Source organism: Phyllostomus hastatus, unplaced genomic scaffold (assembly GCF_019186645.2).
Source record: "Phyllostomus hastatus isolate PE091 unplaced genomic scaffold, TTU_PhHast_1.1 phas_contig_210, whole genome shotgun sequence".
Classification (NCBI taxonomy): Eukaryota; Metazoa; Chordata; class Mammalia; order Chiroptera; family Phyllostomidae; genus Phyllostomus; species Phyllostomus hastatus.
The window spans coordinates 33,578,001-33,600,977 of record NW_025333737.1 but is presented as its reverse complement, the minus strand read 5'-3'; the positions used below and the strand labels follow the sequence as shown (position 1 = coordinate 33,600,977).

The 22,977-nt window shown below is 50.2% G+C and overlaps 1 protein-coding gene across 12 annotated transcripts in view; it reads right to left on the bottom strand.

The window, feature by feature from the left end:
- Window positions 1-22,601, bottom strand: part of RFFL (ring finger and FYVE like domain containing E3 ubiquitin protein ligase) — a 60,747-nt gene extending 38,146 nt beyond the window's left edge. For 6 of the 12 annotated variants that reach the window (XM_045835670.1, XM_045835680.1, XM_045835681.1 and 3 more), the window contains exons 1-2: window positions 22,378-22,601; window positions 17,437-17,523 (exon numbers count right to left, since the gene is read on the bottom strand). In XM_045835670.1, the coding sequence (XP_045691626.1) occupies window positions 17,437-17,440 (4 nt within the window). In that variant the 5' untranslated portion in view covers window positions 17,441-17,523; window positions 22,378-22,601. Of the gene's footprint in view, window positions 1-2,222; window positions 2,368-15,517; window positions 15,807-17,436; window positions 17,524-21,197; window positions 21,213-22,377 lie in introns of those variants that run through there. The other 6 variants (XM_045835673.1, XM_045835684.1, XM_045835685.1 and 3 more) reach the window with 4 other exon arrangements.
- Between the last annotated feature and the right edge of the window lie 376 nt (window positions 22,602-22,977).

Below are 22,977 nucleotides of genomic sequence, written 5' to 3'. Positions count from 1 at the left end.
GGCCCTGACTAAGAGCAGCCGCACTCGAAGCCGTTGGGCTCATTACACAAAACGTCTAGTTTCTGACCTCCGGTGAACTTAGGCAATAACAGTGGGAACTAAGAAAGGACACATCAAACAGTACTCCAGTAGAGTAGTAATCAACAGGGTTTAGCAATGATAGATTTAGCACATTTGGAGGATGTGAAGTCTACAAAGAGTAAACAGGGAGATTTGGTGGATCTAATTAACCGAGTTCAAACACACAGCAACAGACGCAGATGACGGGTACCGGGCAGGGGAGACATGAGCTGTTCTGTGCGCCTGGAGCCGAAGGGCCTTTGAACATACTGGAAGGTTTGTCGAGCTAGACAAAGTCTGTCAAGACTTGTGAAGCAGGAAATAAGATCTGGCCCTGGACGGGTGGCTCAGTTGGTTGGAGCATCGTCCCATACACCAAAAAGTTGTGGGTTCAGTCCCCTGTCAGAGCACATACCTAGTTGCAGGTTCAATCCTCAGTCTGGGCAGGTATGGGAGGCAACCAACGTTTCCCTAGCTCTCTCCCCGCCTCCTCTCTCTCTATAATCAATAAGCACGTCCTCAGGTGAGGAGGGAGGGAGGGATGATGGACGGACCTGAAATTTGGGACAAACAGCTGGGCTGGTAAAAAATCCTGAAGACAGTTGAATTTATGGGTGTATTAGAAATCCTTAGAGGAAGGGGCTGGGGAAGAATGAAAACATACTCAAGGCAAAACCTTGCACCGTCAACAGTTACAGGATAATCCAAAGAGAGTAACGGGAGAGCACGCTGGAAACTCAGAAAGGACAAGGAGGCCTCACGGCCAAACGGAGAGTGTTGCTGGGGGAAGAAAAGAACGGTTCAGCAGTGCTAAGTGCTTGGCAGAGATGAAGTAATAAAATAAAGGCTGAAGCCAGGGCAGCAGGTTAGGTGGTCGGGAGCTTACTGGGGAGCTTCAGGAAAACATGCGTAGGGTAACAGGGGCGGAAGCCCAAGCGAAGGGTTGTGGAGAGGGGCAGAGTTGTGGGAGTACGGACTCTTCCTCGTTCTACCCTTACTGCGAACCTGCTATGTGCCAAGCACCCCGGATACAATGCTGATAGAAGATGCCGATGTTCAATACACCCATGATCAGAGCAAACCCAGGGTGCGCCCAAGCACCAGCCAGCCCTTCCCGGTGAATCAAGGAGATGCCCAGGCTCAGGCCCGCTCACTAGGGTGGGGTCGGGGCAGGGTGTTTCGGAGAAGGCCTGTCTGTGCAAGGGCCCGGGGCAAAAGAGAGCATGGATATTTGGGGCAACTGCAAGGAGCAGAAGCAAACTTGGATGGGGGCAGTTACCTAGTGTCGAGGCTGAAGACTTACTAAAAAGTTCAGAGGTGAGGCGGAGGGGGAGAGGGCAGGAGGCTCAACAGAATCAGGGACCAGAGCAGGTTCTTCATAACACCGCGGACAGGGGTTCGGGAACTCACCGGGGAACAGTGAGTGTTCTCTGAAATTCAACACTCACGATAACTAGGCAGATAAGCAAATACGTTTGCCTCTCTCTTCCTTTAACACTCGTTCCGTTTCAGCCAGGCGGGCAGCTCAGTGGGTTAGAGCGCCATCCTGATACGCCAGGGTCTGCTCCGCGGTCAGGGTGCACACGAGAACCGGCCAACGAATGAATGCACAAGTGGGACTGCAAACTGATGTCTCTCTCTCTCAAATTAATAAAGTATTATTTTAAAACCACTAGTTTGACTAAAGTATTTCTCAAAGACAAAAAAGAACAGAAGACAAGAGGAAAGATGGATAAAGCTGTAAATTGGTTTGACTTCTCTAATGTTTAAATAATAAATGGTCTAATTAGGTCTACAACCGTATCCAGAGGCCAAATGAATGAAACTTTCCCAGCCCTGGCTGGCGTAGCTCAGTGGATTGAGTGCGGGCTGTGAACCAAAGTGTTGCAGGTTCAATTCCCAGCCAGGGTACATGCCTGGGTTGTAGGCCATGACCCCCAGCAACCGCACATTGATGTCTCTCTCTCTTTCTCCCTCCCTTCCCTCTCTAAAAAATAAATTAAATCTTAAAAAAAAAACTTTCCCCACTCAAGCCCCAAAGAGCTGAAGGATTAACTTCGAGACAGCCGAAGATAGGGCAGTGACTCACTTCCGCGTACTAAGAATTTTCCACTGCAGCTCCAGTCTCGCTAATAAAACTAAGAGAAAGAATCTGGGGTTACCTGATTTTTGCCTGTTTCAAAACATTGCCAGGGCAGAAAGCAAGCTGCCTCCAGTTCCAGCGGCTGAAGTCCTTGCAGCAGCATTCGGATGAGATCATCTCAGGAACCAACAGCAGCGGCTTTCAGGCAAAGTGAATGGTGCCGCCTGGGGACATATCTTTGGTAAGCAGGGTTGCAACAGAGCAGGCGGTTTACCCAGGGCCGTGCTGACTCATGCCGGGCAAACACACTTCCCAAACAACTCAGCCGGAGCCGGAGCTCACCGCAGCGCACTGCAACCTGGAAGGGGAAAGGTGCCCCACTGTTTTTGTGTTTTTTTTAATTGAGTGCTGATGACTGGGGACAGGTAAACCTCACTCCCCTAATGCCGGCCCCTCTGCAGGACTCTGGAACCTTTCCCCAGAAAGCTCCGGTGATCACTTTCTGAAATTTCATCTGAGAACAGCTGGGGCTCAGGACAGCAAGATGCCTGGAGGGAGCTGGGCCCGGGCTCTGAAGATCGCCCCCAAGAGGCTGGTCAAGAAATCTCTCTGCCATTTCCAAACTACAGCACCTGGGGCCTGAGGACCTGGGCTGTTCCGTCACTAGGGAGAGTTTTTGTGAGCTCCAGCCAGAATCGCCCTTCTTCCCCCTCTAGGCCTCCTCTGGCCTCTCGACTTCCTCCGACAATTCAAGTTCTCCAATCAAGACAGAAATACTGGAGGTTCTGTTTCATCAGCTGTCACATTCTCTCTACTCAAGCTGAACTATATCCACCGTTCTGCCTGCTAGACGCTGAAGGAATACAGGAGTCTGGGAAAGCTGCGGGAACACTTTTAAAAGAAAAAAAAAAATCCCTCGGTTTGTCAATTCTCATTTACTGGCCAGCTTACTTTTTAAAAAATCAATTCTAGAATGACTGGATCATCAAGAGCAACTAATTATTATTGAATTTGCCCTGACAGGCTAGAGCTGGCACTGGTGCTATACAAAGAAAACAACAAGCCCTGGCTGGCGAAGCTCAGTGGATTGAGCTCAGGCTACAAACCAAAGTGTCGCAGGTTCAATTCCCAGTCAGGGCACACGCCTGGGTTGCGGGCTGTAACCCCCAGCAACCACACATTGATGTCTCTCTCTCTCTCTCTGCCTCCCTTCCCTCTCTAAAAATAAGTAAATAAAATCTAAAAAAAAAAAGAGAGAGAGAGAAAATAACAAATTAAGGCCTTGCTTTCTGTTTTCATTTGACAAAAAATAAACTCGAGTTCACATGAGATCCTTCTGTTCCCTGCCTGAAATTCCTCACGGTCATCACCCATTTCCTGGCCTGGTCATCCGAGGCCACCACACCCAGCTGCACCCATCCTCCCAGGGAGGCCTCACAGGTGCAAACCGGACGTAGCTGCCGACTCAACGGTCATTCAGTAAATGTTATTTTATTAGGTCAACTAAAATATGTATGTAGACCATCATAATTTGGGTTTTAAAAACTACGCTACTTAATTTTATTCCTTTTCAACAGGCTAGTTTAAAAAAAAAGTTATTTATCCAATCACTTCATTCCCCTTAATTACATTATTACAGTAGGATAGCCACACTGAGCCTGTAGAACGCTTTATGTTCCCTCTCTTATTTATTTTATTTTACTTTTTACGTTCCCTCGTTTATGTCCTCCCCTTCAGCGTTGTCCTTTTCAGAAAAACGGCTGTGTTGGGGAAAAAAAAATACAATAAATAAAACACTTAATTTAATTTAAACGTGGAAAAAGAAAATGGCTGTTTAAAGTTTTCCTACAGTGTCTGCTAATTAGTCCTTTTCCAATGATAAAAGCACCTTTCCAACAGTTAACCGCCATTATCTCAGGGGCCACACATCGTCAAGAAATATTGCTGCAGTGGGTGATAAGTCACAACGTTTTCATGTGAAGCAACGCTCGGGGCCCATACAGTACAGACGAATACACAACCTCCAAAGGGGGAAAAAAAGTATTGTGAGAAGCATCTGACTCATCTGTATTAGTCAATAAGGAAGGGAAAACCCGGAGGTGCCGTGCCCAGGAAATACATGTAAATTATACGGACAGCACCGCGAGGGCCAGAAGCTCCGGAACTCCCTACCTCCGCGGAGATGAACCCCGCGCAGCAGGTGAGATAAGCCAGCACAGATGATCGTTTCCCGGGTTGGGATCCCCCCCCCCCGAAACACACTCCCTCCTAGTTACTGCCTTTAAACGGAAAAGGCTGAGGACTACACATTTGGAGCTTTAAAAAGATGCTGAATTCGAAATAATGATTTCAGCCGCTTGAGGTTTTATGAGGTTAAACGAAAACCATTAGAATATAAAAATATGTACGGGAAATTTAAAAAATAACGGTGGCCTTGCACTTAAGTTCTTTCACTGCCTTACAAGTCACACAAGTAATGCACCGCCCAAAGCTACCTAGGTTCACTTTTCCCAGGGGTCACAACAGATGCGTTAGGTGTGTGTGTATGTGTGTATGTTTTGTGTGTATAGGTATGTATGTAACATGTGCACACGTCCACACCCATTGTTTTGTGTGAACAGGAGTATGTAATGTCATTGATAACCCACGTTTTGTTCTGCAATATATATTAACATTATAAAGCAGGTGTCAGGAGAATTAAAAATAATTCGCTTCTCAGAAATCTGTAGCTTTCCAAATCCGTAGAAAATTACCAAATCCACAGAGAAAGATATGAAAGGACACACCTGCCCAAGAGGGAACGGCAATCAGAGCTGATCAAGGAGGTATTTTTAGTTTTACAGGCATTTGAATTGTTCTTAACAACAAGCATATATCCAAGTGTTACCAAATACGGTAATTTAAAACTCAGTTGAGCCCTGGCTGGTGTGGCTCAATGGAATGAGCACTGACCTGTGAACCAAAGGATCACCAGTTCAGTTCCCAGTCAGGGCACATGCCTGGGTTGTCAACCAGGTCTCCAGTCGGGGAGGCACATGAGGAGCAACCACACATTGATGTTTCTCTCTCTCTTTCTCCCTCCCCTACCCTCTAAAAATAAATAAAACCTTTAAAAAATAAAAACAAAAAAAAACTAAAATTCAGTTGAACTTGACAAATTTTTTACCATTTATAAACTACTTAATCTTGTCCCCTTCTCACTTTCTCCTCTCAACACCCACCTACTCTCCCATTCACAACATCCTCAATAATACTGCACATTTCTTCTTTTTAACAAAATTAATCTTAAGTATGTCCATGTACTTTTTCTGCCTCACAGGTGGTGGACTGATAAACCCAGAAAACAGTGGTTGTCTCACCATGTGGAAAACTAGAGACATAGCCAAATTCGAATCTCTGGCATTCTGGGTTCCCTTAACTTTTTTTTTTTAAGATTTTTTTTTAATTTATAGACAGGGAAGGGAGGGAGAGAGAGACAGAGAGAGAGAGAAAAACATCAATATGCGGTTGCTGGGGGTCATGGCCTGCAACCCATGCATGTACCCTGACTGGGAATCGAACCTGACACTTTGGTTCGCAGCCTGAGCTCAATCCACTGAGCTGCGCCAGCCAGGGCTAACTTTTTTTTTTTTAAACTAGTATACCTCCAAAACATCTGACATCTAATAAATCACAGAAACTAAACATGAAAAATGAAGGCCACTTGAGGATATTCAAGATCGACTCCAAGCGCACTCGAGAACCAACAGGAGTGCTTACCCAGCCCCAGGCACTGAACCCGCGGACCTGCAGGGAGCCTCCAGAGTCCGCATCTTTAATGAGCATCTTCCTCTCCCACGTGACCGTGATGCCGCCAGGCCCTGGGTCGTGTTTTGAGAGACAGGTGAGAGCTGTGTTCCCTGAGCGAAACGTGCTCTCTGCAAAGTTGCTGTTCAGCCACCACCAAGCTGAACAGCAGTCTCACTAAGCGCGTCTTAGACGTCAGTCCCCTCCCCCATGAGAAAAGGCCAAAAAACAGAGCAATTGGGCTGAATTTATGTTGTCCACTGGCCCATTATCTTCTTCAGGCCCCCAGAGACATTTATCCTAACTACTTTTGAGGATTTTATTTTTATGTTTTGATGTTTTTCTTTAATCTTTATTGTATTTTTCCATGACCATTTAGTCCCCTTACACCCTCCCCATCCCCAATCACCCCACTGCTGTCCCTGTCCACAAGTCCTTTTTCCTTTTTGCGCAGTCCCTCCACCCCCAACCTCCCCCCGCCCACCCAGCTGCCACCCTGCTCTCCATCTGTGAGCCTGTCCCCATTTCCCGTGTTTGTTCAGTCTGTCCCTTGAGTCCCCTGTAAGAGTGTGGTCACGGTGCCTGTCGCTCGGCGTGATGCGCTGCAGGCCCCTCCCCGCTGCTGGTAAGGGTCTGGGCAGTCACCCGCGGTCCTGTTACCCCCAGACGTTTTCACAGCTGGGGTGCGTGCAGCACAGGGGCTTTGCGGGATTTTTACGACTGCGAAGATTCAAGTTCACCTGACTCAACAGAACAGTCAAATAACACAAAGGAGAAAACCTCCCCACAGACAGGGGCTGAGCGCGGAGGCTGCTGAACGCTCGTGGGGGCAGTCTTGCCCACACACGCAAACCGCGGGAGGCCGTGCACCTCGTGTGTCTTCGCAGTCCCCCAAGGCCGACTTATCACCGCGGCATCGGCCGCCGCGGGCTCGCTGTGCCACTTGGAAGCACAAACCCGCTGTATACAATGGCCTCTCCTGGGAGACGAAGACCGTCGCCGCGCAGGAACGGTTCCATCTTGGGACCAGGAGGACCGGGCAGTCCCTTTAATCTTTAACGAGCTACTTTCGCGTTCGGAGGCAGGAGCGGGCCCTGTGTGAGGCGCAGCCGCTGCGCGGCGCTCTGCGGCACAGCCACCCCGGCGCCTGCTTCACGAGGGCGCACGCACCGGGCCCGCCCCCCAACCCCCGGGGGCCATTCCCAGCATCTGCTCTGTAACCCAATGTGGGCCCTTTGTTCCCCCCTCTGTGCGATGCTTCCGAGTTCAGAAAGGCGGCCAGTACCGAGGGCGAGGGCACGGCCGCGGCCTACCGCAGGCACCACCGCGCGCTAGGTCCCCAAACGTCAGGAAGGAAAAGCACGGGGAGCTGCAGGAGGGGGAGGAGAAACCCGGGCTGCCGGCAGTCTGCGGACCTGACGGCAAGACCGGCAGAGAAGAGGTCGGCGACGTGAGCGAACTGCTACCCTGGGCAGCTCCCTCTGGACATCTGGCAACGGAAATCTCGGAACCACTGGATGGGTGTGGTTTTCTAAACGGAGCGATTTCTTCATTTATTATTTTTTCCCCTGAGCTGCTAATACGGAAAAAGGGCAGAGAAAAGGCCCTGGCGTCGAACTCCATCACCCACACCTGCAACAGCTTTGCAATGAGGTGACGGGGCCGCTCCCGTCCCAGTCCTCAGGGACAACCTTCCCAAACAAGGATTCTGCAATTCCACTTAGAGTGGAATTTCCTGAATTCCTAATTCTCCTTTACTGTGTGCCTCTGGGTTCTTCCCCTCCCCAAACACACACACACACACACACACACACACACTTTCTCTCCCCTCCCCCCCATCTCCAATCCCTCACCCCATGCCCACGTCCTGCCTCCAAGTCCAACTGCCTACATTTTCACCCCGGTTCCCACTACAAATGCCGCAAGATCACGTTACCCCCACTCAGGCCCTCGCGTCTGGGAGGCCTTTGTTGCCGTGTGCTTCACCTTGGCGGGTGACGTCTCGCCAGGCAGGTACGATTACCCGTTCGCCTACAGTTAATCTTCCAACTGGCTTCTGTGGGCTCTGGCATAAAAGGATAAGACTGCACAGCTTGAGTGTCCCATCGAGGTAATCAAAGTAATGGAAGGGGGAGAGAGGGCAGAAAGGGCGACTTCAGAATAAAGACCCAACTGTGCAGGGCAGCAGCGCTTAAGGAAACCCTCCCTGTGACCAGGCGGCTGGCGGGCAGACAGACACCCAGAGGACCTCGCACTCTCCAAAGATGGCTGCGCGCTGGGCTCTTGCGTCCCTCGAGGTTCTGCAAGAGGTCGCATCGTAAAATCGGACTTGTGTTGCTTACTTTTTAAATGGACAGACGTACACTAACATCCAGAATTCTAGTAATTAACTTGCACACAAAGCCACAACCTTCTTTCAAACTAAACGCCTATTAACAGGAATAAAATATATTTCCATTAGATCTTTCAAAGGTATCTCTCTCGTCCCTTTTATAAGAAAACAAACTAAAAAAAAATGTTAGAGAAAGGAACCCCAAGCTCTGTCCCAAGGATGAAGTGCTTAAAAAAAAAAAAAAAACATCACAAGGAAAAATGCCTGTAATACATCACCCGCCCGGGGGCGAGGGGCGGCACCACGGAACAACAGGTGAATGAATGCACACACACACACGCACACACACAAGCACATATGAGAACACGTTCGTACAGGAGTGGGCCGAGTCAGTCTACAGCTGTGAGTGCAGGAAACAAAGTTTACTCTTGTATCATTATTTCTCAATTATGATATTATTTTCCATACAACGAACTGTCACCACCTTTGCCAACCCCATCTATACACAGAAAGATACAAAACACATATAGTTCAAATGTCTAAAAGCATTCAATACACTTCTGCTTTATATACATACTTTTGTACCACGTTAGTATTTTCCTTAAGATTTTACTGATTTGTTTTGAGAGAGAAGGGAAGGGAGGGAGGAAGAAAGAGAGAGAGGCATCAATGTGAAAGGGACCGAACCCACAACCCAGGTATGTGCCCTGACCAAGAATCGAACCGGCGGCCTTTCACTTTGCGGGACAACACCCAGCCAAGTGAGCCACAAGGGTCAGGGCTACTATCTCAGTATTTTAAAACAAGTAGGGTGTAAGCTAATTAATATTGCCAATGAAACAGAACAATTGTAGGAAGTTGTGAAGGCCATCCTAAGCCAAATTTTCAGTATATTTAAGGCTATATTCACTGAGGCAAATTCCTTAAGAATTAACCAAAAATTCACAGTTTGGGCCCTTGGCTGGGCAGCTCGGTTGGTTGGAGTGTCCTCTCGTGCACCGAAAAAGACTGCAGGTTCGATTCCTAGTCAGGACACGTTGCTAGGTCTCGGTTTCCATCCCCAGTCGGGGCACCTGCAGGAGGCAACCAACTGAGGTCTGTCTCTGTCTCTGTCTCTCTCTTTCAGGTCAATAAACATGTCCTCGGGCGAAGATTTCTTCAAAAACCGCCCTGGCTGGCATAGCTCAGTGGATTGAGTGCGGGCTGCGAACCAGGCATCACAGGTTCGATTCCCAGTCAGGGCACATGCCTGGGTTGCAGGCCATGACCCCCAGCAGCCGCACATTGATGTTTGTTTCTCTCTCCCTCCCTTCCCTCTCTCCCTCCCTTCCCTCTCTAAAAAATAAATAAAATCTTAGAAAAAAAGATTTCTTCAAAAACCACAGTGCAGGGACAGCAGTGTTTGTCGTTCCTTCGCCATCACCAGCAGCACTGTCAGGGGCACGGCTGCGCAGGGCGCTGCCGGAAGAAGGGAGAGCGTCTCGTGCTCACAGTTCCTGCTTCCCCTCGTTGTGCTTCGTCTTCCCTCTCCTAAGGAAACCACGGCAAAGAAACTACAGAATCCCCCGGCTGGTGTGGCTCAGTGGGCTGAGTGCCGGCCTGCGAGCCGCACGATCATTGGTTTGATTCCCGGCCGGGGGCGGTCGGGGCACATGCCTGGGTTGCTGGCCCAGCCGGCTGGGAGCAGGTGAGAGGCAACCGATTGTTTTTCTCACACACTGGTGTTTCTCTCCCTCTCGCCCTCCCTCCCCCTCTTTCTAAAAATAAATAAATAAAGTATTTTTTTTAAAAAAACAAGTCAACAGACCACAAACACTGCACTCAAAAATCTTCACTCGTCTGTCAGGTCGGTGTTACTCAGTAACCTGGTGACCTGAACTTAAAAACCAGATACCCTACCTATCAGAAAAGCCGAAATAAAAGTGGTGACAATATCGAGTGCAGACAAGGATGCAGAGAAACTGGATCTCACACACTGCTGGTGGGGCTGGAGACTGGTACGGCCACTGCAGAAAAGTGTGGCAGTTTCTTTAAAAAATGAAACACACTTACCATAAGATGCAGCAATTGCATTCTGGGGTACTGAACAGAGAGATTAAAACTTGCATGCACACCAATACTGCTAATAGCTTTATCCTTGATACCCCAAACTGCAAACAACCAGAATCCCCTCTGGGGGTGAGCGGTGACAGGGGGGCCCATCCGCACCATGGAACCAACGCTTCTCGGCAAACACAGCGGGGGGACTGTGCTGCACGCAACTGCTCAGACGGAGGGCACCATGACGAGGAGAAAACGCCCATTTCACAGGGTCACAGGCTGTGACGACTCCCATTTCCATTACGTTTCAGAAATGACAAAATTACCGACATAGAGAACAGATCACTGGCTGCCGAGGATGAGGGATGCGCGTGATTGTAAAAATGCAATTAGTCACCCAACTGTCCAACCGCTATGGAGAACTGAGGAAGGTGAAAACTTTGTAAAGCAAAGCACATTTCATATTATTCTGCAGTTCCTCCTATGGGGAGGCGGGGTAAAGGTTCTCTAGGCAGGGACCAGCGGCTGGCCTGACCACCGGAAACACACTGCAGGCATCACCCGTGCCCTGTCCCTCCAGGTACGTTCCTCCGAGCGACGAGCCACAAGGCAGCAAAGTCACCCTGCAGCATGACCTCTCACTGACAGGTCAGCTCAGCATCCAGCCCCAAGTGTCCTGCTTGAAACCCAAAGCACCGACAACGGCACCAATGAGACAAATAAACTGGGAAAGACGTGGTTACCAGGTAGGGCCCCTCACACGTGACAGGCATCTCACTACAAATGGGTTTTTTTGTTTTTTTGGTTTGTTTTGTTTTTTGTTGCTTTTTTTTTTTACAGAAGTCCCTGTAGCTGTCTTCAGAATGTGAGGGAGAGGTCAGTGGAAAAAATGCAAATGATGTTTCCTCTGTGATCCTCCAACCCAGCCTCACAGGCCTCTCACGCGCCGGAAGCAGGACACGTGTCTCAGGCCCAGATAACCACGCTGGGCTGTCAGTGCCTACGAACCCGGGCTTCTTCCTGAAAGCAGTCGGTCTGCCACCATCGGGCCCACTGCCACCCCCCACAGGGCCCCGCGAGGTGTGTACATCCTCTGTAGAAGCCACTGTATGGAGAAGGCCTCCTGACGTACTGACAAATAGCAGGGCACTCCAAAAAAAGAAAGGACAGAAAACAAAAACCACCGATGAATTCTCCTCTAACCCCATGCGATTTTAAGGGTGACTAGTTTATGTAACAGATACGACGATAATTTCAGAATCAGGGAAACAACTGGACCACCATCCTCAGTGCTGACAGAACTAACCCTAGTAAGACAAGCAACGAGCACTGCTAACATCACCTTAAAATCACATTCCACACAAGGAGGCCTATGTACAACAGGGTACATAGGTACAACAGGGTAATTTTAAGCCCACGCTGTACGCGTGGAACCCGTTTCCAAAGATCTGCTCCAAAAAGCAACCCCGACAGGAGCCGGCGGGTGAGAGGCGGCAGCGGCCTGGCGCTGAGAGCTGGGCCTCCGCAGCCAGACCCCTGGGGCTCGTCGGCCGCGGCCTCAGGCCCGCTGCTCAGCCGCCCTGCACTGCATTGCCCTGCACTGCATTTTCGCCTCTGTAGAACCCGGGTCACAGCCCTACCCCTCCCAGGGTCGTCGCGAGGCGGCGACGGGTTCACGCAGTCCCTGGCACACGGCAAGCAGCATGAGCTGCTGGTAATTTCTGTGCAGGTGCGACAAGTATCACATGGCAAAATAAAAGCGTCGGTCTCTTGATCCCCCTCACACCCATGAGCCTTCCCCTAACTCCCACGGAAGAATACATGCGATTTCATTCAGGAGAAAAGTGCCGTTTTACGCAACGCGATGAGCGAGATAAATCCTGCTGAGCACGCCTAGCGCTTCCCGAGCTCTGTTGGCAACATACGATTTCAAGAGGAAAGGGGACTGTTTTGTGAAGATGGTTTTATAACATCCGTCACCAAACGTAATAATGTTCAAAGTGAAAATTCGAGACTTCACAGAGCAAGCGTGGGGACTTCCAAAAACACCTGTGCCCTCACTCGTGTTTCCCATCCTTCTTTCTTAATCAAGGTTCTAAACACCAGAGTCCCCTGTAGGAGTCTGGCACACAGCCTGACAACGCGCTCTCTGAGTGAACTGTCACCCAACTAGGGGGGAAAGGCTCTGGCAGTCAACAGTGTGGTAACAGTCCCCACCCCCACCGTGCCCCAATTACACAGAGTTTGTCCTAGCAGTGCTTACAGAAAAAAGGCCTGACTTGAATAACCTAGACACATACAACACCTTTCTCCATTTCTAGGTTTCCCCAGCTATTTATGGGGCAACCAAAGACACTTTGGGATATAAGCTGTTTCCGAAAGCAGTAAACAGCGCCTGTCCACAGCCCCAACGTGCAGCTAGCCACTGAGACGGCCGCGCCAAGGGCGGCCACGCCGCAGCTCCGAACCACTGTTCCTTCTGAACCACCGAGCACGCCCCGGTGCGAAGTCCAGGCGCAGGGAGCAGTGTCCCCTGCAAACACCCAAACAGCCTCATTATTGTTTAACTACCAAATAATAGCTCCAATAATCTATCAAGTTTGACATTTCGACCCACTCACTAATGAAACCAGGATGCAAAGCATGCATGAAGAGATTTCTCTCCCCTGCTCCAAATTAAAATTCATTTTGACATTACAGCCACACAAACTAATTAAGGCTTATTCCTAAACTACTCATAAAAGGCTTCTAAAAAGCAAGCACACACTGAAGCGCCTCGAAGACACTACACACCCCCATGGTTTATTTTCTATCTCCCACCTTTAAGCACCTTTATGAACTATGAGTAGTTATAGGACAAGAAATGTAGCTAAAAAGAGGTCCATCTCCCTCCTGATTCAGGCATCACATGCAAGTTTTACCAATTTCTTCTTAAATATATTAAAGGTAAGTGTCCCTCACCTAATCCCTGAATATTAAAACTATGGTTCTAGCCCTGGCTGGCGTAGCTCAGTGGATTGAGCACGGGCTGCGAACCAAAGTGTCGCAGGTTCGAGTCCCACTCAGGGTACATGCCTGGGTTGCAGGCCATAACCCCCAGCAACCGCACATTGATGTTTCCCTCTCTCTCCCTCCCCTCCCTCTCTAAAAATAAATAAATAAAATCTTTAAAAAATAAAGTGGTTTGCGAAGTTTCGTGCTGGAGATTTCTCGCCTGACGATGCTTCACGGTCGGGTGGACCAGCCGAAGTCAACGGCGATCAGATCAAGATATTGAAACAATTAACGTTATACCACGTGGTATAGCTGTCCCTAGCTGACATATTCAAAATATCCAAATCAATCAAGTTATTGGTGGAAATGAAAAAAATGTCTTCTATTTTACAGGAAGAACTCAACGGACTTTTTGGCCAACCCGATGTTGTTATTGTTTTTAATATGCGGTTCCTTCTTATAGTACTACTTTCTCCAAGTATGGTCTGCAGAAAAGCTACATTAAAATCCCAGCTTCCTTCCCAGACACTGATTCCACAGGTTTTGGCTAGGAACCAGGAATCTTTTTTCTAAACACCCAGGAGATTCCTACACACACTAAAATCTGACATCTATTGCAGTAAAATGTAATCTTGTTTATGCCTTTAGGAATAAAGAAAAGGTCACAATTTGTATGTAATCCCTGATAAAGAAATTCTTTTTAGGTAAAAAAAAATTTTACAGATTTTATTTATATTTAGAGGGAGGGGAAGAGAGGGAGAAAGAGAGGGAGAGAAGCACCGATGTGTGAGAGATGTATTGATCCACTGCCTCCTGCACACACACCCCCAGCTGGGGACCTGGCCCGAAACCCAGGCATGTGCCCTGCCTAGGAATTGAACCGGAGACCCTTTGGTTTCTCACGCTGGCAAGTAATCCACTGAGCCACACTAGCCAGGGCAAACTTTTTTTAAATAAGTGAGATTTAGGACTCTGATGAGGATCACCTGGAGGTGACAGTGCAGGGCTCCCGTTTTGGCGTCCCCCTTTAATCAGCTGACTCACAGCCACTACTCAGCTGCTAAACTGCCACTGTGCCAACAGTCGGGGCTGGGAGATGCAGAGCCGGATCGATGGGTGTTGGCGCAATGATTCAGAGCCACCTTGGGCGCTGGGTCCAACCACGCAGTGGGGGCAGCCAGGAAGGTGGCGTGCCTGTTCTACTAGTTCTCCGGGAACACACAGATGGGCCCCTCCCCGCCCAGGCCCCTCCCCGCCCGCTCTGCAGCAAACACTGGCCAGGGTCAGCTTCACCTCTGACACAGAAGGGTTACAGAGACTCTCCCATCCGTACCTGGGAGGATGAGTATGAATGGTACCTGACTGTAACAGACAGAGATCAGAGAAAAGCAAATGGGAGAGAAGCTGAAGGACTAAGAATTTTCCGCTGTGGGCCGGGATTCTCTTCCTCATCTTGGTTCTTCCTTCCTTCCTACCCTGTGCCCCTCGCACAGAATCTTAGCCCCTAACTGTTCCTCTCCATCTCCCGCTATCATTGTCTGGGCAATTTGGATTTTATAATCTGCGAGAACAGTCCCCAAACAATTTCTCCCTCTTCCAGCACCATCCTTGACTAAGGATGCTTCAGAGTAACTGAACTGCAGCTGACCTACTCCCGCTGAAGCCCCAGATTAGAGCACTCCTTTTGTCCAGCATTTTCAAATACAGCCTTATGCTCTAGTGAATCTACTTCGGCGCCGTCATGTAAAATAATAATTTATTTAGCCTGGTCACAAAGGGTAGAATTAATTGGCTATGGGCCAACTCGCTCAAGACCTGGGAAAAAGGTGGTAGTTGATAGAGGAGGAGGCTTGGTTATTTCTCAAGCAGACATCTTAATCATTATGAAAGTCTAAAAAAAAATACAGTTAGATTCAAAGAAAATGCTTGGTGGGGGGGATAACACGCTCTCCTGTCTAATTAAAGATCAAGTATATTGATTCACGAGCCGTAAGTCTGTGTGTGTGATCAGGGCTGAGACTGGAAAGATTTTCCCAGAGCAAATGAAAGGAGTGCAACAGACAGAGGACGGGGTGGGAAGGGACCATCCATTTATTTAAGCTCCCTCCCCCCCCACTCCCCCCACCCCACCCCACCCCCACCCCCTGCCTCCAGTTCTCAACATCATCTAGCAGTTACTGATTGGAATGGGGCTGATTACTTAATGACATTTAACCACTCACAGGCCAGCAGAGGCTCCAGTTGGCCAAACTTCCTGTTAAGTTTCAGGATGACTAGGCAGCATTTCTTTCCAGAGGATCAAGGCAGTTAAAATGTTTCAGAGCAAATCACTCTGGCTCCAAAACGTTCCAATAGGTTGGGCTTCCCCTATTCTTGGAGCCGGCCTGGTGGAAACAAAGCAGAGTCCCAGGGAGCCCGGACCACACCACCACCCGGAGATAATGAAACCGTCCTTTCACATGCGGTTCTGGAAGAGGCATGTGAATGCCGCGCTAGGAGATATACGCTGACCTGTAGCATGGGAAAGGAACGGACTTTGTAAGTCACCCTTGCTCAACGGAATTTTCTTTAAATTCAAATTCAGCACATGAGTGGCAGGCACTGAAAAAGGCTGCTGAGAGAACAAGGTTCAGATTTGTCTTTTTGTAAGAGAGGACACTAGAGAAATTATCAGACCAAGGTCACTTTCCATTAAAGGGGGGAAAAAAAGTTAGCAGCTTCAACAGATGAAAACCTGTGTAGGTCGTAACTCCGTGAAATCGGCAGCCTGGTGAGAACCTCTCCAAAACCCTGTAGGAAATTAAGTGCGGATTAGCGTAATTAAATGTAAAGTCTCCTTGAGAGCAACTTCTGCTCCTGAACACCAGAGCCCTCTCTGTGAAATGTATCACAGGAAAATCGCAAACTGGATTTGCCAGGCATCACCTGCATATCAGGCCTGCCAACGCTATGATCTAAACAGCAGAGAGCGGCGCAACTCGGGGAGGGACTTAAATAGCACAGCTTATCTCAGAAAACCACTCCATTCTCCCGTCTTTGCAAAAGTTCCTGTGCTCTCGTAGCTGTAAGATACTTAGGGGTTCCCCCAGAGTACATACGCCTCCTCAAGAGCTGTAGGAAAAAATATCACCACGGGGTAAAGGCCAGGCACCGTCTCTTTTGAATGCTTAAATAGCCAATTATGTGTCTTAATACATTAATTCTATACAGAGAAAGTCTATTATAGGAAAGTTGAATAAGACATCTTTAAAAACTTACCCCGGGGCCTACATCCCTTCAACTGACAGTAAAATCACCCTCAAAAAAGCAGTTTTATGCAACATCTCGTATTTTAACTTCCCCGCTGCCAACAAAAAAATATATATAAGGAGCGGAAATTAAACTAATTATGTCAGCAGCGCAGAGAACAAAACTTTAATTGTATTACACAATAGTTAGATATTTGGGGAACAAAGCAGAGGCCCTAAGGGCAGAACTTCTTCAGAATACAAATGATTCCCAGTCGACAGGACAGAAATTAGTTTGGGCAATAAACAGATTCACGGTTTGGATGTAAAAATTCAACCAACATCGAAAGTCAACACAGAAATGGAGTCTCAGAAACAAACCTCTAAAACGGCTTTAGGTCACATTCCCTCGTGGTTTATACGCGCCGCCTCATTCATGGGGCCTTCCAACCAGTATCCTACTCATCGGCTTTTTGAACGTCCCGCCTACAAAAGAGCCCATTCATGTGGCTTGGAGACAGGTGTTAGCCACAAGCGACCTCTCAGCCTGGAGTTCCAGGGGCCCGGCCTTCCCTCCATTAATTGTGGCCCCACTGGCAGGTTGAAAGGAGGGCAATCTGAAAGAGGGAAAGGGAGGAGAGAGGGGAAAAAGAAACACCAAAAGCCAAAAGGGAGAAAGGAAAAGGGAGAAAGGAAAAGGAAGAAAGAAATGGACGTCAGGTGCTGCCTCACAGGGCCGCCCTCGCCACCTCCTGGCCTGCGCTGCACACTCCCGGGCTGCACCCGGACACGTCAGGGAGAACGCAGGCAGTGCTATGAAGTTATTCCCGCAGACAGCCACTCTGGATACAAGCCTGCACGCCACACCTTTAAAAAAAAATTTTTTTTTAAAGTGTAAAACTCATTCTTCTTACCCATATTCTCTACTGAACTCTAGTCCTCACTCTTTCATACCGTCTTCTGAAAGAGCTGGTCGAAGGACAAACACCGTATGATTTCACCTGCATGTGAAATCGAAAGAACAAAATAAACGAACGAAATTGAAACAGACTCAGATATAGAGACCGGCCTGACGGTTGCCGGGAGGAGGGGGAGGGGGAGGGGAGGGGAGGGGGAGGGGGAGGGGAGGGAGGGGAGGGAGGGGAGGGGGAGGGGCAGGGGAGGGCAGGGGAGGGGAGGGGGAGGGGAGGGGAGGTGGGAGGACTGGGTGAAAAAGGGTGATGGGATTAAGAAGCGCAAATTGAAAGTTACAAAATTGTCACGGGGCTGTCAAGTACAGTGTAGGGGATATAGACAATAACATCGTAATCACATATGGTGTCGGGTGGGCACTGGAAACACGGCGGCGGGGGCGGGGGGCGACACTGTGAGGTCTACGCATGTCTAATCACTATGCTGTATGCCTGAAATTAATACAAAGTCATACTGAATGTAAATTTTAACTGAAAAAGTTTTTCAAGTTAAAAAAAAAAGAGCTGAGTAGATATTCCTATAAAGATCTAGAGGAGGCTGGATTTAGAAAGACATCTTAAGCCTACAGAATAAAACTCTTCTAAGAAAGTGGGAGAGAAGAACAATCGCTGAGTTTCTGGCCATGTACAAAGAACGTATTTTTCTCTTTTTATCCGTGTAACAACCCTACCAGGCGTTATTTTCACCTTGCAGGCGAAGAAAACCAAGCTCACGGAGGCTAATCCACCTCGGTCTACAGGAGCGTGGCCAGCAGAGGCAGGAGCTGGATTCCAGACCACGGCTGTCTGTCTCCTGCATTATTAGGCTTTTCCCCAAGTTGACTCTCCTAACACAGTCAGTTCCCCAATTCCGCTTTAACTCAGATGGCTCTGTATCTCAGCAATTTCTCCTCTTTCCATGAACTCGGCAAAGTACCTATGAAGAACTTTTATCGACTATTAAGGTCTTACTGTTTTCCATAAGCACTTCCGCTACGTAGACATGAAATACAGGCCAGGTTGCCTTTATGTTTAAACCCTGCACACGGAGAATTCCCAGGCATCTCTCCTGCCCAACACGGATTATTATAACTAAATGGACTTCCAGTCCTTTCCACATTATCATTCATTCGCCCACTCAGGAAATAAAGGAAGCCACTCTCACCAACCCTCCCTCGTGACCCCAGAGAGATAATGGAGCAAAGGTGGGGCCCTCTCAGTGAAGTAATTTACATAAAAGTTATAAAAGCTCCTTGTTATCTCTCATGACCAGGAAATGGACTACTCCAGAAAAATCAAACATCCTGAATAACACGATGCTTTTAAAGGGACTGCCAATGTATAAAGAATTTCAAAGCAACAGAACAGTCACAGTAGAGGCGCCCAGACCTGCTACAAATCAGAATCACCTGGGGAGCTTTTGGGACAGCTCCAGAGAGGTTTTTTTAAATGTAGATGATGGTCATTGCTTCCCTACTCAATCAAAATCTCCAGGAGGTGGGACTAGACTTGAAAAATCTGTGTTTTAAAGGAGCCCCTCAGTGACTCAGCTGCCAACTGCTGGGTACCGAATCTTTCAAGGAACACTGGCTTTTGGGAATTCCTCGCAATAAAAGCTGCTAAAAAGGTTAAAGCCACAATGAACACGATGTGAGCTTCTTTCAAGGCTTAAGAGACTTCAGGCTCTTGCCAGTGCCTCCAGTTCCCCCCCACGCTGACCAAACCAGAAGGAAAGGGCAAGTTAAGGTTTCATATTGGTAGAAAGCTGGAAAAACCAGCTTTGGTTTTTCTATGAAATCCAAAGAGCTAGTTTTCCCCCAGAGGAAATGCAGACTTTATGCTTGCTTCGAAAAAGGAAAATGCTTAAAAATATACAGTAGGACTCTCTTAACCAACTGCTTAGCTCAAATTCAGAATGTTGGCAGGCCCAAAAGCAGCAAGAATGGGGCACATTCAAGCTGCGTGAGAGACAGCAGAGAAACTTCAAGACCGTCCTCACTGCCAGAAAGGAGGACAATGAGTTTAAATGCAGAATGGCATTCCAGGATGAGGGAAGACCACTGTCCTGACCATGATAACTGGCAAAACCTGGAAACCGGGACGGCTGAGGTCTTTGAACATGAGGATGAGGGTCCCTACCTACCCAGAGGGCTTTCATGTGAAATACACCGTAAAAGGGTATCCTATTAAGGGCCCAACAGGTTTTAGGGTTTCAACACTCTAGGGATAACAAAGTCAAAACACGGAAGTGACCAGACCAACAAAATGGGAGTTTGTGAGTTTGGATATAAAAATACTGGCCTTAACAATTACCAAAATCTTTCTTACATAAACAGAAACAACCACAACCAATAGCCAGTAACCAAACAAAACTAATAATCAGTCAGCGTTCCACACAACAATAATGATCGTGAAGCAGCTCAACAGCAATTTAAACCATGTATTCTCATCAAACTCTACATTGTATCTCAGCTCTGTATTGCAGGGCTTTCGCGATTCCAAGGTGCAGAGGTTAACCTTTCCTCCCAAAACATACACTATGCCTAGTACAAGTCTGATGTCCCTAATGGACCACTAAAACAATAGCAGTATTATTACAGATACTATTATGGGTAAAAAAAAATCAAGCTGGAATTCATTAGTCCCTCTAACACACCCCAGGGTTATGTGGGTCCTCTCCGACACTCCTAGCACAACCCTCTTCCAGATGGGTTTGGCTGGGTCAAACATCACACTGCACATGTAATTAGGGGGGAAATTGTCCTTTTTTTTTATATACTGTTGCTAGTGTGTCTTCCTAAATGCTGGCAACTGAAAATGCCTTTTCCACCGCTATTTTTAAAACCCTTAAAGAGGCATTCCTATTAGATGGTGCTAAGCAGAGTTAATGTTAACTAGCTTGGGCTGTGGGAAAGTTTGAAAAACAACTCAATTAGGGGGAGGGGTTTCCAGGAGCATGCATAAAGGACACGTGGACAACACCAAGGGGGTTTTAGGATGGAGGGTGGGAGGTAGGGAGGGCTGGGGCTGGGGCTGGGGCTGGGGCTGGGGCTGGGGGCTGGGGGCTGGGGCTGGGGCTGGGGCTGGGGCTGGGGCTGGGGCTGGGGGGGGGAGTGGTGGAGGGAAAAGTGGAAACAACTGTACTTGAACAACAATAAAACATGTAAAAAAAAAGAAGAAAACAAGTTAATTTTAAGCATTCTGAGAAAGGCTCTCTCATTTTGTTTGTATCATTTTAGCAACTGGTTAAATTAAGCCCACGTGGAGAATGGGCAGCCGCTGATCGCAGAGTAAACAGTCGGGACTGCAGCTACCCGCCTGATCCGCGGGGCAGCTCCCGGCGAGCTGGCCTGCAGTCAGACACAGACATTAAACAGGGAGTGTCCTCGATTACACAGCATCGTCTTCAGACGCAATCACGTGCTCAGTGAGCCCCGCCACAGCCATCTGCAAGTGCCGTGCACACTTTTCAAACATTTTAACACCGCCCAGTAAGCTGTAATTTTTGAGTTGTACTCTGACGTCCGGATTAGGAGATTTGACAGAATTTCACCAACGCACATCATTACCGACTTCCTTGAGTGTGAAAGAGAACGCAACCAGGACAAAAAAGAGTAAAGTGCCCAACCCGAAACACCCCAACAGGAAAGAGGTCGTTACTGCCAGCCCCCAGCCCTAGGACTCTGTGCACAGGCTCAGCCCAGCACCCCGTGTCTCCTGCCTACTTCCGTTCCTAGAAAAGTGGTCCAATACACGGAGCGCCCTGGCCACATTTCAGTCGCTGGAACTGTCCCTGGGAAAACCACCAGGCTCCTCCGGACAGATGCGGCAGCCACAGGGGTGACGGCAGTCTCCTCTGTCCCCCCAGCCACCTGTAACAGGGGTGAACACCGTGCTGACTGCTTTCCGGGACGGCCACACGCGCCTGCGATGTTTGCTCACTCCGTCTCTGGCCTCCTGCCAGGGTGCAAAGTGACAGTCGTGGGCAAAGCCCGAGTTCCAAGCTGACGCTCGTCCCTCCCTGGGACGGGCTGGGAGGAGTGCGGTCCCCTCTTCCCCGACCACACGAGCAGCGCGTCCTTCCTGGAGCGAACGGCAGACCCACGGAAAGGGGGAGAGAGACGCGGTTTTCGTCTCCGGCCGGCCTGCAACCCCGCTCCGAGCGGCCGGACGCCTGCGGCTCCGGTTCCCCAGTCTGTCTGGCCCGGCCTCCCCACGCCCGGTCAAATGTCTCCGGGTCAGCCGGCGAAGAGCGCCCCCCTCCCCTCTCCGGCTCCGTCTCAGCCCCTGGCGACCTCCCACACACACCGTCATCTCAGACACCGGGCAACTCCCAAAAGAGGGACCCGGGGACCCGGAGGGCAGAGCCGCACTCCCAAACTTCTCCATCAAGCCTCCAACTCCGGCCGCCGTCCCCTTCTCCCAGGGAGCCCGCGGGGCTCCTGCAGCGGGACAAGCGGGGCCGGCTGCGGTCCTCTGCGAAGGGGGAGGCCGGCCGCCGGCCGCCGCCGCGCACCTGGGTCAGTCTACTCTGGGCAAAGCAGGGGCTCCCCCGCACCAACTCACTGGACCCGCCGGTCTGCGGGGCGTTTGGGGGTGTCTGCGGTTACGCGGCCCCAGTTACCGCGCCCACGGGGGAGGGGGGATGCTTTCTCCGGGGGGACTTGGACGGGACAGGTGCAGGTTACAATGAAGGAGACTCCCAGCGACGCGGGGACTCCCATCCCGTGGGGGGCGCTGAGAGTCAGTCCCAGGCCGCGCCCGGCACCGAGGAGGCGCCCGCAGACCACACAGCCGGGCGAGCCCGAGGCGGAGCAGCGCCCCCACCCCGGCCTCCCCCTGGACCCCACCACAGGCCAGGCGCCCCGCGGGCCGGCGTCACCGCCACCGCCGCCGCCTCCTCACCTGCCACGGCCGCCTGTCCGGCCCGCACCTGGGAGGGGAGGAGAGGGGCCGGATTCAGGCTGCGGACGCCTCAGGCGGGGGGGCTCCAGGCTCGGCCGCCGCAGCGTCTCCGGGGCTGAGGGGTACCGGGGGGCGGACGCGACATCCTCACCGCCTGCCCCAGGAAGTGGGCCCCCCCTCTCCATCCCCGGCCGGCCGGCCCGGCCGCTCCCGCCCCTCGCGTGGCCCCGCCCACGAGTGGCCCCGCCCCCAGCGGGACCCGCCCCCTCTCGGGAGCGCGCCTCCGCTCCCGCCGCGCTCGAGCCACCATAGAGAGAGGCGAGGCGGCGGCTGGCTCCTCCGCGGCCTGCGCGCGCGCGCCCCCTGGCGGAGCCCCGGCCGCCGGCGGAGGGGCGGACCGAGCCTGAAGCCGGAGCCGGGTGCCGGTTGCGGGTGTCAGAGGGTCCGCTCTCCTCCCAGCCTTCGTTACCGAACTCCGCGCGAGGAGGTGGAGGGTCCGGGTCCGAGTCTCAGCTAGGCCATGGGCCAGCTTGGTGACCTTGGGCGAGTCCCTTAGCGTCGCTGACCTCGCTTTGTAACAAAAAGTTTGAAAGTTGCCTC